At 57.7% G+C, this 13143-nt stretch overlaps 1 protein-coding gene across 1 annotated transcript in view; it reads left to right on the top strand.

Annotated features, from left to right (window-relative positions):
- The window catches only part of LOC123667249 (transcription elongation regulator 1-like), a 57132-nt gene that overhangs the window by 35902 nt on the left and 8087 nt on the right, over positions 1-13143 (top strand). The window contains exons 18-21 of the mRNA XM_045601207.1: positions 3310-3535; positions 5171-5293; positions 5535-5699; positions 6679-6848. Coding sequence (XP_045457163.1) covers positions 3310-3535; positions 5171-5293; positions 5535-5699; positions 6679-6848 — 684 coding nt within the window. The remainder of the gene's footprint in view (positions 1-3309; positions 3536-5170; positions 5294-5534; positions 5700-6678; positions 6849-13143) is intronic.

The following is a 13143-nucleotide window of genomic DNA, read 5'->3' as shown; positions in this document are numbered from 1 at the left end:
ACTGAGTATTGGAATCAATTTAATTCATGTTAAACGAAGCCTAATACAATTTAACAGATTTAAAGTTATTTAAAGAGATTCTTTAATTGTTATTTTTTTTTTTTTAATTTAAATGTTTATATTTCTTTAAAATGGTTTTATGTTTGACAGCCTATTACAAGAGTATTGATTTTCAAGTGTTGTCATATATGTAAGTGTTGTCTTGGCTGGATTTGAAAATAAGTTACTACTCTTAAGATCTGTTAAATTAAAATGTTTAGATTTTTATTTTACAATGTTGACATAATTACCGTTAATGTCAAAGTGTTACGGAACTTAATATTTATGTAAGGTTGTCAATGTCGGAATATTGCAAATTAATTCCGTCTTTTCCGCCATTTTTGTGTCGGTCACAGATTGTAAATACATATACTCATGTCACACCACGGAGCACAACTATTGTGCTATTATTACTTTTTTTAACAGTTTAAAATGTAAATATTACATTTATTTTTTATTACTTAATCTTTAGTTTAAAATAAGTTGTTAGTGACATGTGGAATGATTGTGGTGTATTAAATACGTTGTATTATTTATGTGTTTTATTTATGCTGTGAACCTCCCGCGACGTTTTGACGCAAAACACAAGGTTTGTAGTTTAATTATTTTTTTCTTTTTTTTTGTGACAGATTGAATTCATAATAAAAAAAAAAAACTATTCAGTTCAAATAAGTCGAGATATATTCTTTACTAGTAGTCGCCCTTTTGTCAAAGACTATACTCATATAATAATAAAAAAGAGTATATAATATTCGTGTGTATGTCAAATACATGTAGTGTTTTTTTTTTTTAATTTATTGATTTAATGTATTTTGTATGCATATGTAATTTTAAAAAAATATTAGCATTTTGCACGCCTCCGTCTGCACAATTTTCGTCAAAAAGGTACAAAGTTTGCTTCACGTATTAATATATAAATTATAAAGAGTAAGTTTCAAAGCATTAGAAGAGGTGTTATATAAGCAGTACCTCAACCTTACAGAAAATCACAGCTGAATAGTATTGCTTTCAATCAGTGATGTGTTCCTGTGGTGAGTAAGTTAAGAGAGCTCATATCTCCGCCAGCTACTATAGTAGATGGTGCAAGTAAATGAAAAGTTGCGGTAAATAAAAAGGCTAAGCTTTAGACTAGGAAAAGCCGAATTATAGGGTTTTTGGAGGTGCGGGGCGGAGGGTGTAGGTGAAGCTATGCAAGGTAACACTGCCACACTTCGAAACCCCATGGTTATGGAGATATCCATGGTTAAAGTTTTGAGGTTAAAAGCATTTCGCAGCTTTCACACATTATTTTCACAAGCGTTTTTTTTTTACATTTCACACGCTATTTTCACAGTTCACAAGTTATTTTCACGTTTCATAAGTTATTTTCAAACAGGAGTACGTAAAAACAATCAAGATCAACAAACGATACAACTTACGTTACTCATTCTCCGTTCCGTAGTTTTCACATGTTATTTTCACATTTCGCACATGATTTTAACATTTCACACGTTAATTTAACGTTTTCACACGGTTTTTTAACAAACGATACAACTGATGTTTAACAACTGAGAGATAGATGTTTTAATAAAAAATGACAAGCCACTTATCGTTTCGCTCCAAAGCAATGTAAGCATAAATTAATTGTTTTTGTTTAAATAACTATAAAGGCAAAGGTCTAAGACCACACAGCCTTGTTTCATATTATATTTTTTACTTAAATATATTTTATTTTTATTTATTTACTGTTATATACGAAAAACACTCAATATTTTAGTTCATTTTATATGACAATAAATAAATAAAAAAAATATAGTGAAGTTAAAAACATGACTTGAATAAAAAAAATTACCCTAATCTATCTGAGTTCAGAAAGGGCCGTTTATAGGCGTAATTCCGTTACAAAAAAAAAAACCCTAACCTATCTAATTTAAAAATTACATCGTTTATAGACATAGTTTAGCGTTAGACATAGGTAGCGTTCACCCCCCCCCCCACGTTCCCAAAATTCAGTTTTTCCTAATCTAAAGCTTTACCAATAAAAATAATTTAATTGTCTACTAATTATCGAGTTTTACATTTATTTTTGCCCCAACTTTATAAAATTCAGAGTACGCTCATGTGTCCTCGCGGAGTATCATTAATTAGGTATAATCTACAGTTCTTATAATATGATTATGGCTCTCGCTCTTCCTGCAAGACTGCAATAAGATATTGGTCGTAATATATACGGCGTTTATTTTTTGTACACTTGATACATTCATTACACACTTATAGTATAGAAGGAAACAGTTGTATTCTTGTGACATTCCTAATTTGTCACTTGGAAATCGAACTTGCTCGTCCTAAGTTCTTACTTTGACCAAAACTTACAATACGATGTCCTGGTCTTGTGTAACGGTTAGATCGAAGAAGTGTGCCAAAATTTATAAGCCTAGCAAGTTTTTTCTTTTTTTTCATAGAACTATGCCAGCATACAAGCGTACGGCTCACCAGTTAGTAAGCGATTACCGTAGCTTATAGATCCCTGCAAAACTAGAATCATCGCAAGTACGTTGCTGTCCCTATCCCCAATCTACCCTAAAAGCTCTGGTCACCTTGCTCACAGGGACACAACACTGCTTGAAAGCAGTATTATTTAGCTGCGATCTTCTGTAAGGTCGAGGTACTACCCCAGTCGGGCTGCTCCAAATTTTATGTAGGATATTTGCTGCTTTGCCCTACCTCAGTTAGTTCTGTTACTTGTTCTTTTCAGTAGTTCTTTCAAGTAGCTTTAAAATTTACGTTTAAAAGATTTGGATTATGTTGTCCATCATGATGGCGAAGCAATTCTCGAATCCACGAATAACATAATAAAGATGAAAGGGTTAAACGTCTGTCCAGATTTATCTGACGCGTCTAAAATCTACTGCCAACTATAACTATTAGCTATCGGTTTGCTTGAGAAAAATCTGTGTCTAGAAAGAAAGTGCGTTGAAATGAATAAAACGGAAGAAGTTTCGGTTGACCTTTTATGAGACTGTGAATTCCTGTTCACAGTTTCATAATAGATTCAGGTCCGCTTTAGAGCATCTCTGAGAACTTAAGAGCTGGTAAACGAAGCGGCGTAATGCGTATGTAAGTGCCAAATATTTATAAAATCATAATTTTATCTCTTTTGGCTTTTCTGCCTATAGACAATAAAGTATTTGGGAATAAGGTTTCACGGACTTACAAGTTATAAAAACTGAGAAACGTGTTGCAAGGAACGAAAATTTTTAATGCATAGATTTTGTTCCCTGAAACTATAAGCTCAGTCAAAAACGAGGTATTCGCTCCTCAGGAGCCAGCGGCCTCAGCATCCTCGGCCTCAGAGGCGGAGGGCTCGGAGGCGGAGAGCGCGGCGGCGCGGGAGCGGGAGGCGCGCGCGGCCGCCTCCATCAAGGAGAGAGAGCGGCAGGTGCAGCGCGCGCTCGCCACCAGCCTGCGCGACCGCGACAAGGAGCGCGAGTACCACAAGCGGGACGAGGCCGTGCAGGTAACTAGCTGCGCCCCTGTCACACTGTGTCACACTTGGTCCATCAAGGAGAGAGAGCGGCAGGTGCAGCGCGCGCTCGCCACCAGCCTGCGCGACCGCGACAAGGAGCGCGAGTACCACAAGCGGGACGAGGCCGTGCAGGTAACTAGCTGCGCCCCTGTCACACTGTGTCACACTTGGTCCATCAAGGAGAGAGAGCGGCAGGTGCAGCGCGCGCTCGCCACCAGCCTGCGCGACCGCGACAAGGAGCGCGAGTACCACAAGCGGGACGAGGCCGTGCAGGTAACTAGCTGCGCCCCTGTCACACTGTGTCACACTTGGTCCATCGAGGAGAGAGAGCGGCAGGTGCAGCGCGCGCTCGCCACCAGCCTGCGCGACCGCGACAAGGAGCGCGAGTACCACAAGCGGGACGAGGCCGTGCAGGTAACTAGCTGCGCCCCTGTCACACTGTGTCACACTTGGTCCATCAAGGAGAGAGAGCGGCAGGTGCAGCGCGCGCTCGCCACCAGCCTGCGCGACCGCGACAAGGAGCGCGAGTACCACAAGCGGGACGAGGCCGTGCAGGTAACTAGCTGCGCCCCTGTCACACTGTGTCACACTTGGTCCATCAAGGAGAGAGAGCGGCAGGTGCAGCGCGCGCTCGCCACCAGCCTGCGCGACCGCGACAAGGAGCGCGAGTACCACAAGCGGGACGAGGCCGTGCAGGTAACTAGCTGCGCCCCTGTCACACTGTGTCACACTTGGTCCATCAAGGAGAGAGAGCGGCAGGTGCAGCGCGCGCTCGCCACCAGCCTGCGCGACCGCGACAAGGAGCGCGAGTACCACAAGCGGGACGAGGCCGTGCAGGTAACTAGCTGCGCCCCTGTCACACTGTGTCACACTTGGTCCATCAAGGAGAGAGAGCGGCAGGTGCAGCGCGCGCTCGCCACCAGCCTGCGCGACCGCGACAAGGAGCGCGAGTACCACAAGCGGGACGAGGCCGTGCAGGTAACTAGCTGCGCCCCTGTCACACTGTGTCACACTTGGTCCATCAAGGAGAGAGAGCGGCAGGTGCAGCGCGCGCTCGCCACCAGCCTGCGCGACCGCGACAAGGAGCGCGAGTACCACAAGCGGGACGAGGCCGTGCAGGTAACTAGCTGCGCCCCTGTCACACTGTGTCACACTTGGTCCATCAAGGAGAGAGAGCGGCAGGTGCAGCGCGCGCTCGCCACCAGCCTGCGCGACCGCGACAAGGAGCGCGAGTACCACAAGCGGGACGAGGCCGTGCAGGTAACTAGCTGCGCCCCTGTCACACTGTGTCACACTTGGTCCATCAAGGAGAGAGAGCGGCAGGTGCAGCGCGCGCTCGCCACCAGCCTGCGCGACCGCGACAAGGAGCGCGAGTACCACAAGCGGGACGAGGCCGTGCAGGTAACTAGCTGCCCCCCCCCCCCCATGTCACACCCTGTCACACTCGGTCCATCGAGGAGCAGCAGTGGGGCACATACGAGCAACACCATAAGCACTGCTATTTAGCGTTATATGACGATTTATCTGACTTGGCTTTTTAAATTTTCAACATTACCTTTAAAGAAAGATTTGTCCAGAAGATCGAAAGATCCATAAAAATGTGCTTGAATTTAACAATTGTTTTAGCATTTCAATGCATTGTTGGCTGACCTCGTGCGGAACCCAGACCTGACGTGGCGCGAAGCCAAGAAACAACTGAAAAAGGACCACAGGTACAATCTTGCCGAGGAACTCACGAAAGATGACAAGGTTGGTCTACGAACGAAATAAATTTGATTCAATGGTAATCGGTAAAAATTCCTGTTCTCAAAACTTTTAATCCGTTTATAGTCCATTTTTGCTTTAAGATAAATATTCTCTATTTAAAGCTAATGAAATTTCATAATGCAGAATAATTTTGTTACCGTCGACTTTAAAATGCTGTTACTGTTATTCTAAAATCTACCATTAAACCCGCGTCAACTAATTCCACGACCGTTTTCGTCGGCAGGAGCGGCTATTCAGCCAGCACACGAGCGCGCTCGGCAACAAGCGACGCGACAAGCTTCGTGCGTTACTCGCCGAGCTGTCTGTCGGGTGCACGGCGCACTGGCGCGACGTCAAGAAGCAACTCGCTGAACTGGGCACCGCGCCCACTTACAGAAACGCGACGCAGGTATGACGCTACACATCTACTAACGAGATCTTTACTTTGCTAATCTGGTGGTAGGTCGTATTAGTAAATGAATAGGTAATTTAGTAGTGGGGTTTATTAGGTAGTCTAGCAAATGAGGTTGTAAGTAAGTAGATTATTTATAACTAGCTATTCCCGCGTGGAATTTAATAAAAAAAAGTTATCGTTGAGTTCGCAGAGTTATAAAATAAATAAATTTCTAAAATAAAAGTAACCCATGTTACTTGTTATTATATTAGCTATCTACCAGTGAAAATCCTATCAAAATCAGCCCAGGCGTTTCAAAGATTAGCTGGATCAAACAGATAGACAGACGTAGAAAAACTTTAAAAAATGTTATTTTGGTATATATACGTCCATATGCATTTAGTGAAGAGCGATTATTTTAATATTGCAAACAGACACTCCAATTTTATTTATTTGTATAGATTATTAGGTAATAAGCAGGTAGGCATTTAGTTGTGAAGTTAGAAGTAGTAAAGTTATTTACTAGTGAGTTCATAAGTTTACGGGTTATTTAGTAGGTGGGTTATTTATGATATCATATGATTGTGTTTTAAGTATCTAGGTTATTAAGTAGTGAAGATAGTATTAGTAGTGAGATTATTTAAGTAAGGATATTGTAAGTTGACATGACATTTTGTAGTGAGTTATGAGTAGTTAGGTTATATAGTAATACGGTCATGAATGAGCTTTTTAGTAGTGCAGGTATTGAGTTATGACGGTACATATAGGAAACTCATTTAATAGTAAATACGGTCATGAATGAGCTTTTTAGTAGTGCAGGTATTGAGTTATGACGGTACATATAGGAAACTCATTTAATAGTAAAGTTTCAGAGATGTGAGCTATGTAAATCATATCTTTCTGATCGTAGCCACAGTTTAGTGTTCAAATGACATTATTACGACCTTATCCAGTTCAAACCTAGCCGCAGTATGATGACGCCCCCCCCCCCCAGATGGAGCGCGAGTTCCGCGACTACCAGCGCGACCGCCAGAACGCGGCGAAGTCCGCGCTGCGCCAGCTGCTGCAGGAGACGCGCGCGCTCACGCACCGCTCGCTGGCCGCCGTGCGGGACTCGCCCGCCGGCCTGGCCGCCGTGCGGGACTCGCTGAAGCACGACGCCAGGTGAGGGCCGGGGCCGGCCGTGTTTGTATAGCGCTCACGCACCGCTCGCTGGCCGCCGTGCGGGACTCGCCCGCCGGCCTGGCCGCCGTGCGGGACTCGCTGAAGCACGACGCCAGGTGAGGGCCGGGGCCGGCCGTGTTTGTATAGCGCTCACGCACCGCTCGCTGGCCGCCGTGCGGGACTCGCTGAAGCACGACGCCAGGTGAGGGCCGGGGCCGGCCGTGTTTGTATAGCGCTCACGCACCGCTCGCTGGCCGCCGTGCGGGACTCGCTGAAGCACGACGCCAGGTGAGGGCCGGGGCCGGCCGTGTTTGTATAGCGCTCACGCACCGCTCGCTGGCCGCCGTGCGGGACTCGCTGAAGCACGACGCCAGGTGAGGGCCGGGGCCGGCCGTGTTTGTATAGCGCTCACGCACCGCTCGCTGGCCGCCGTGCGGGACTCGCTGAAGCACGACGCCAGGTGAGGGCCGGGGCCGGCCGTGTTTGTATAGCGCTCACGCACCGCTCGCTGGCCGCCGTGCGGGACTCGCCCGCCGGCCTGGCCGCCGTGCGGGACTCGCTGAAGCACGACGCCAGGTGAGGGCCGGGGCCGGCCGTGTTTGTATAGCGCTCACGCACCGCTCGCTGGCCGCCGTGCGGGACTCGCTGAAGCACGACGCCAGGTGAGGGCCGGGGCCGGCCGTGTTTGTATAGCGCTCACGCACCGCTCGCTGGCCGCCGTGCGGGACTCGCCCGCCGGCCTGGCCGCCGTGCGGGACTCGCTGAAGCACGACGCCAGGTGAGGGCCGGGGCCGGCCGTGTTTGTATAGCGCTCACGCACCGCTCGCTGGCCGCCGTGCGGGACTCGCTGAAGCACGACGCCAGGTGAGGGCCGGGGCCGGCCGTGTTTGTATAGCGCTCACGCACCGCTCGCTGGCCGCCGTGCGGGACTCGCTGAAGCACGACGCCAGGTGAGGGCCGGGGCCGGCCGTGTTTGTATAGCGCTCACGCACCGCTCGCTGGCCGCCGTGCGGGACTCGCTGAAGCACGACGCCAGGTGAGGGCCGGGGCCGGCCGTGTTTGTATAGCGCTCACGCACCGCTCGCTGGCCGCCGTGCGGGACTCGCTGAAGCACGACGCCAGGTGAGGGCCGGGGCCGGCCGTGTTTGTATAGCGCTCACGCACCGCTCGCTGGCCGCCGTGCGGGACTCGCCCGCCGGCCTGGCCGCCGTGCGGGACTCGCTGAAGCACGACGCCAGGTGAGGGCCGGGGCCGGCCGTGTTTGTATAGCGCTCACGCACCGCTCGCTGGCCGCCGTGCGGGACTCGCTGAAGCACGACGCCAGGTGAGGGCCGGGGCCGGCCGTGTTTGTATAGCGCTCACGCACCGCTCGCTGGCCGCCGTGCGGGACTCGCTGAAGCACGACGCCAGGTGAGGGCCGGGGCCGGCCGTGTTTGTATAGCGCTCACGCACCGCTCGCTGGCCGCCGTGCGGGACTCGCTGAAGCACGACGCCAGGTGAGGGCCGGGGCCGGCCGTGTTTGTATAGCGCTCACGCACCGCTCGCTGGCCGCCGTGCGGGACTCGCCCGCCGGCCTGGCCGCCGTGCGGGACTCGCTGAAGCACGACGCCAGGTGAGGGCCGGGGCCGGCCGTGTTTGTATAGCGCTCACGCACCGCTCGCTGGCCGCCGTGCGGGACTCGCCCGCCGGCCTGGCCGCCGTGCGGGACTCGCTGAAGCACGACGCCAGGTGAGGGCCGGGGCCGGCCGTGTTTGTATAGCGCTCACGCACCGCTCGCTGGCCGCCGTGCGGGACTCGCTGAAGCACGACGCCAGGTGAGGGCCGGGGCCGGCCGTGTTTGTATAGCGCTCACGCACCGCTCGCTGGCCGCCGTGCGGGACTCGCTGAAGCACGACGCCAGGTGAGGGCCGGGGCCGGCCGTGTTTGTATAGCGCTCACGCACCGCTCGCTGGCCGCCGTGCGGGACTCGCCCGCCGGCCTGGCCGCCGTGCGGGACTCGCTGAAGCACGACGCCAGGTGAGGGCCGGGGCCGGCCGTGTTTGTATAGCGCTCACGCACCGCTCGCTGGCCGCCGTGCGGGACTCGCTGAAGCACGACGCCAGGTGAGGGCCGGGGCCGGCCGTGTTTGTATAGCGCTCACGCACCGCTCGCTGGCCGCCGTGCGGGACTCGCTGAAGCACGACGCCAGGTGAGGGCCGGGGCCGGCCGTGTTTGTATAGCGCTCACGCACCGCTCGCTGGCCGCCGTGCGGGACTCGCTGAAGCACGACGCCAGGTGAGGGCCGGGGCCGGCCGTGTTTGTATAGCGCTCACGCACCGCTCGCTGGCCGCCGTGCGGGACTCGCCCGCCGGCCTGGCCGCCGTGCGGGACTCGCTGAAGCACGACGCCAGGTGAGGGCCGGGGCCGGCCGTGTTTGTATAGCGCTCACGCACCGCTCGCTGGCCGCCGTGCGGGACTCGCTGAAGCACGACGCCAGGTGAGGGCCGGGGCCGGCCGTGTTTGTATAGCGCTCACGCACCGCTCGCTGGCCGCCGTGCGGGACTCGCTGAAGCACGACGCCAGGTGAGGGCCGGGGCCGGCCGTGTTTGTATAGCGCTCACGCACCGCTCGCTGGCCGCCGTGCGGGACTCGCCCGGCGGGCTGGCCGCCGTGCGGGACTCGCTGAAGCACGACGCCAGGTGAGGGCCGGGGCCGGCCGTGTTTGTATAGCGCTCACGCACCGCTCGCTGGCCGCCGTGCGGGACTCGCCCGCCGGCCTGGCCGCCGTGCGGGACTCGCTGAAGCACGACGCCAGGTGAGGGCCGGGGCCGGCCGTGTTTGTATAGCGCTCACGCACCGCTCGCTGGCCGCCGTGCGGGACTCGCCCGCCGGCCTGGCCGCCGTGCGGGACTCGCTGAAGCACGACGCCAGGTGAGGGCCGGGGCCGGCCGTGTTTGTATAGCGCTCACGCACCGCTCGCTGGCCGCCGTGCGGGACTCGCCCGCCGGCCTGGCCGCCGTGCGGGACTCGCTGAAGCACGACGCCAGGTGAGGGCCGGGGCCGGCCGTGTTTGTATAGCGCTCACGCACCGCTCGCTGGCCGCCGTGCGGGACTCGCCCGCCGGCCTGGCCGCCGTGCGGGACTCGCTGAAGCACGACGCCAGGTGAGGGCCGGGGCCGGCCGTGTTTGTATAGCGCTCACGCACCGCTCGCTGGCCGCCGTGCGGGACTCGCTGAAGCACGACGCCAGGTGAGGGCCGGGGCCGGCCGTGTTTGTATAGCGCTCACGCACCGCTCGCTGGCCGCCGTGCGGGACTCGCTGAAGCACGACGCCAGGTGAGGGCCGGGGCCGGCCGTGTTTGTATAGCGCTCACGCACCGCTCGCTGGCCGCCGTGCGGGACTCGCTGAAGCACGACGCCAGGTGAGGGCCGGGGCCGGCCGTGTTTGTATAGCGCTCACGCACCGCTCGCTGGCCGCCGTGCGGGACTCGCTGAAGCACGACGCCAGGTGAGGGCCGGGGCCGGCCGTGTTTGTATAGCGCTCACGCACCGCTCGCTGGCCGCCGTGCGGGACTCGCTGAAGCACGACGCCAGGTGAGGGCCGGGGCCGGCCGTGTTTGTATAGCGCTCACGCACCGCTCGCTGGCCGCCGTGCGGGACTCGCTGAAGCACGACGCCAGGTGAGGGCCGGGGCCGGCCGTGTTTGTATAGCGCTCACGCACCGCTCGCTGGCCGCCGTGCGGGACTCGCTGAAGCACGACGCCAGGTGAGGGCCGGGGCCGGCCGTGTTTGTATAGCGCTCACGCACCGCTCGCTGGCCGCCGTGCGGGACTCGCTGAAGCACGACGCCAGGTGAGGGCCGGGGCCGGCCGTGTTTGTATAGCGCTCACGCACCGCTCGCTGGCCGCCGTGCGGGACTCGCCCGCCGGCCTGGCCGCCGTGCGGGACTCGCTGAAGCACGACGCCAGGTGAGGGCCGGGGCCGGCCGTGTTTGTATAGCGCTCACGCACCGCTCGCTGGCCGCCGTGCGGGACTCGCTGAAGCACGACGCCAGGTGAGGGCCGGGGCCGGCCGTGTTTGTATAGCGCTCACGCACCGCTCGCTGGCCGCCGTGCGGGACTCGCCCGCCGGCCTGGCCGCCGTGCGGGACTCGCTGAAGCACGACGCCAGGTGAGGGCCGGGGCCGGCCGTGTTTGTATAGCGCTCACGCACCGCTCGCTGGCCGCCGTGCGGGACTCGCTGAAGCACGACGCCAGGTGAGGGCCGGGGCCGGCCGTGTTTGTATAGCGCTCACGCACCGCTCGCTGGCCGCCGTGCGGGACTCGCCCGCCGGCCTGGCCGCCGTGCGGGACTCGCTGAAGCACGACGCCAGGTGAGGGCCGGGGCCGGCCGTGTTTGTATAGCGCTCACGCACCGCTCGCTGGCCGCCGTGCGGGACTCGCCCGCCGGCCTGGCCGCCGTGCGGGACTCGCTGAAGCACGACGCCAGGTGAGGGCCGGGGCCGGCCGTGTTTGTATAGCGCTCACGCACCGCTCGCTGGCCGCCGTGCGGGACTCGCTGAAGCACGACGCCAGGTGAGGGCCGGGGCCGGCCGTGTTTGTATAGCGCTCACGCACCGCTCGCTGGCCGCCGTGCGGGACTCGCCCGCCGGCCTGGCCGCCGTGCGGGACTCGCTGAAGCACGACGCCAGGTGAGGGCCGGGGCCGGCCGTGTTTGTATAGCGCTCACGCACCGCTCGCTGGCCGCCGTGCGGGACTCGCCCGCCGGCCTGGCCGCCGTGCGGGACTCGCTGAAGCACGACGCCAGGTGAGGGCCGGGGCCGGCCGTGTTTGTATAGCGCTCACGCACCGCTCGCTGGCCGCCGTGCGGGACTCGCCCGCCGGCCTGGCCGCCGTGCGGGACTCGCTGAAGCACGACGCCAGGTGAGGGCCGGGGCCGGCCGTGTTTGTATAGCGCTCACGCACCGCTCGCTGGCCGCCGTGCGGGACTCGCCCGCCGGCCTGGCCGCCGTGCGGGACTCGCTGAAGCACGACGCCAGGTGAGGGCCGGGGCCGGCCGTGTTTGTATAGCGCTCACGCACCGCTCGCTGGCCGCCGTGCGGGACTCGCTGAAGCACGACGCCAGGTGAGGGCCGGGGCCGGCCGTGTTTGTATAGCGCTCACGCACCGCTCGCTGGCCGCCGTGCGGGACTCGCTGAAGCACGACGCCAGGTGAGGGCCGGGGCCGGCCGTGTTTGTATAGCGCTCACGCACCGCTCGCTGGCCGCCGTGCGGGACTCGCTGAAGCACGACGCCAGGTGAGGGCCGGGGCCGGCCGTGTTTGTATAGCGCTCACGCACCGCTCGCTGGCCGCCGTGCGGGACTCGCCCGCCGGCCTGGCCGCCGTGCGGGACTCGCTGAAGCACGACGCCAGGTGAGGGCCGGGGCCGGCCGTGTTTGTATAGCGCTCACGCACCGCTCGCTGGCCGCCGTGCGGGACTCGCTGAAGCACGACGCCAGGTGAGGGCCGGGGCCGGCCGTGTTTGTATAGCGCTCACGCACCGCTCGCTGGCCGCCGTGCGGGACTCGCTGAAGCACGACGCCAGGTGAGGGCCGGGGCCGGCCGTGTTTGTATAGCGCTCACGCACCGCTCGCTGGCCGCCGTGCGGGACTCGCCCGCCGGCCTGGCCGCCGTGCGGGACTCGCTGAAGCACGACGCCAGGTGAGGGCCGGGGCCGGCCGTGTTTGTATAGCGCTCACGCACCGCTCGCTGGCCGCCGTGCGGGACTCGCTGAAGCACGACGCCAGGTGAGGGCCGGGGCCGGCCGTGTTTGTATAGCGCTCACGCACCGCTCGCTGGCCGCCGTGCGGGACTCGCTGAAGCACGACGCCAGGTGAGGGCCGGGGCCGGCCGTGTTTGTATAGCGCTCACGCACCGCTCGCTGGCCGCCGTGCGGGACTCGCCCGCCGGCCTGGCCGCCGTGCGGGACTCGCTGAAGCACGACGCCAGGTGAGGGCCGGGGCCGGCCGTGTTTGTATAGCGCTCACGCACCGCTCGCTGGCCGCCGTGCGGGACTCGCTGAAGCACGACGCCAGGTGAGGGCCGGGGCCGGCCGTGTTTGTATAGCGCTCACGCACCGCTCGCTGGCCGCCGTGCGGGACTCGCTGAAGCACGACGCCAGGTGAGGGCCGGGGCCGGCCGTGTTTGTATAGCGCTCACGCACCGCTCGCTGGCCGCCGTGCGGGACTCGCTGAAGCACGACGCCAGGTGAGGGCCGGGGCCGGCCGTGTTTGTATAGCGCTCACGCACCGCTCGCTGGCCGCCGTGCGGGACTCGCT

This window comes from Melitaea cinxia, chromosome 27 (assembly GCF_905220565.1).
Source record: "Melitaea cinxia chromosome 27, ilMelCinx1.1, whole genome shotgun sequence".
Lineage (NCBI taxonomy): Eukaryota > Metazoa > Arthropoda > Insecta > Lepidoptera > Nymphalidae > Melitaea > Melitaea cinxia.
This window is presented reverse-complemented; position numbering and strand designations above follow the sequence as displayed.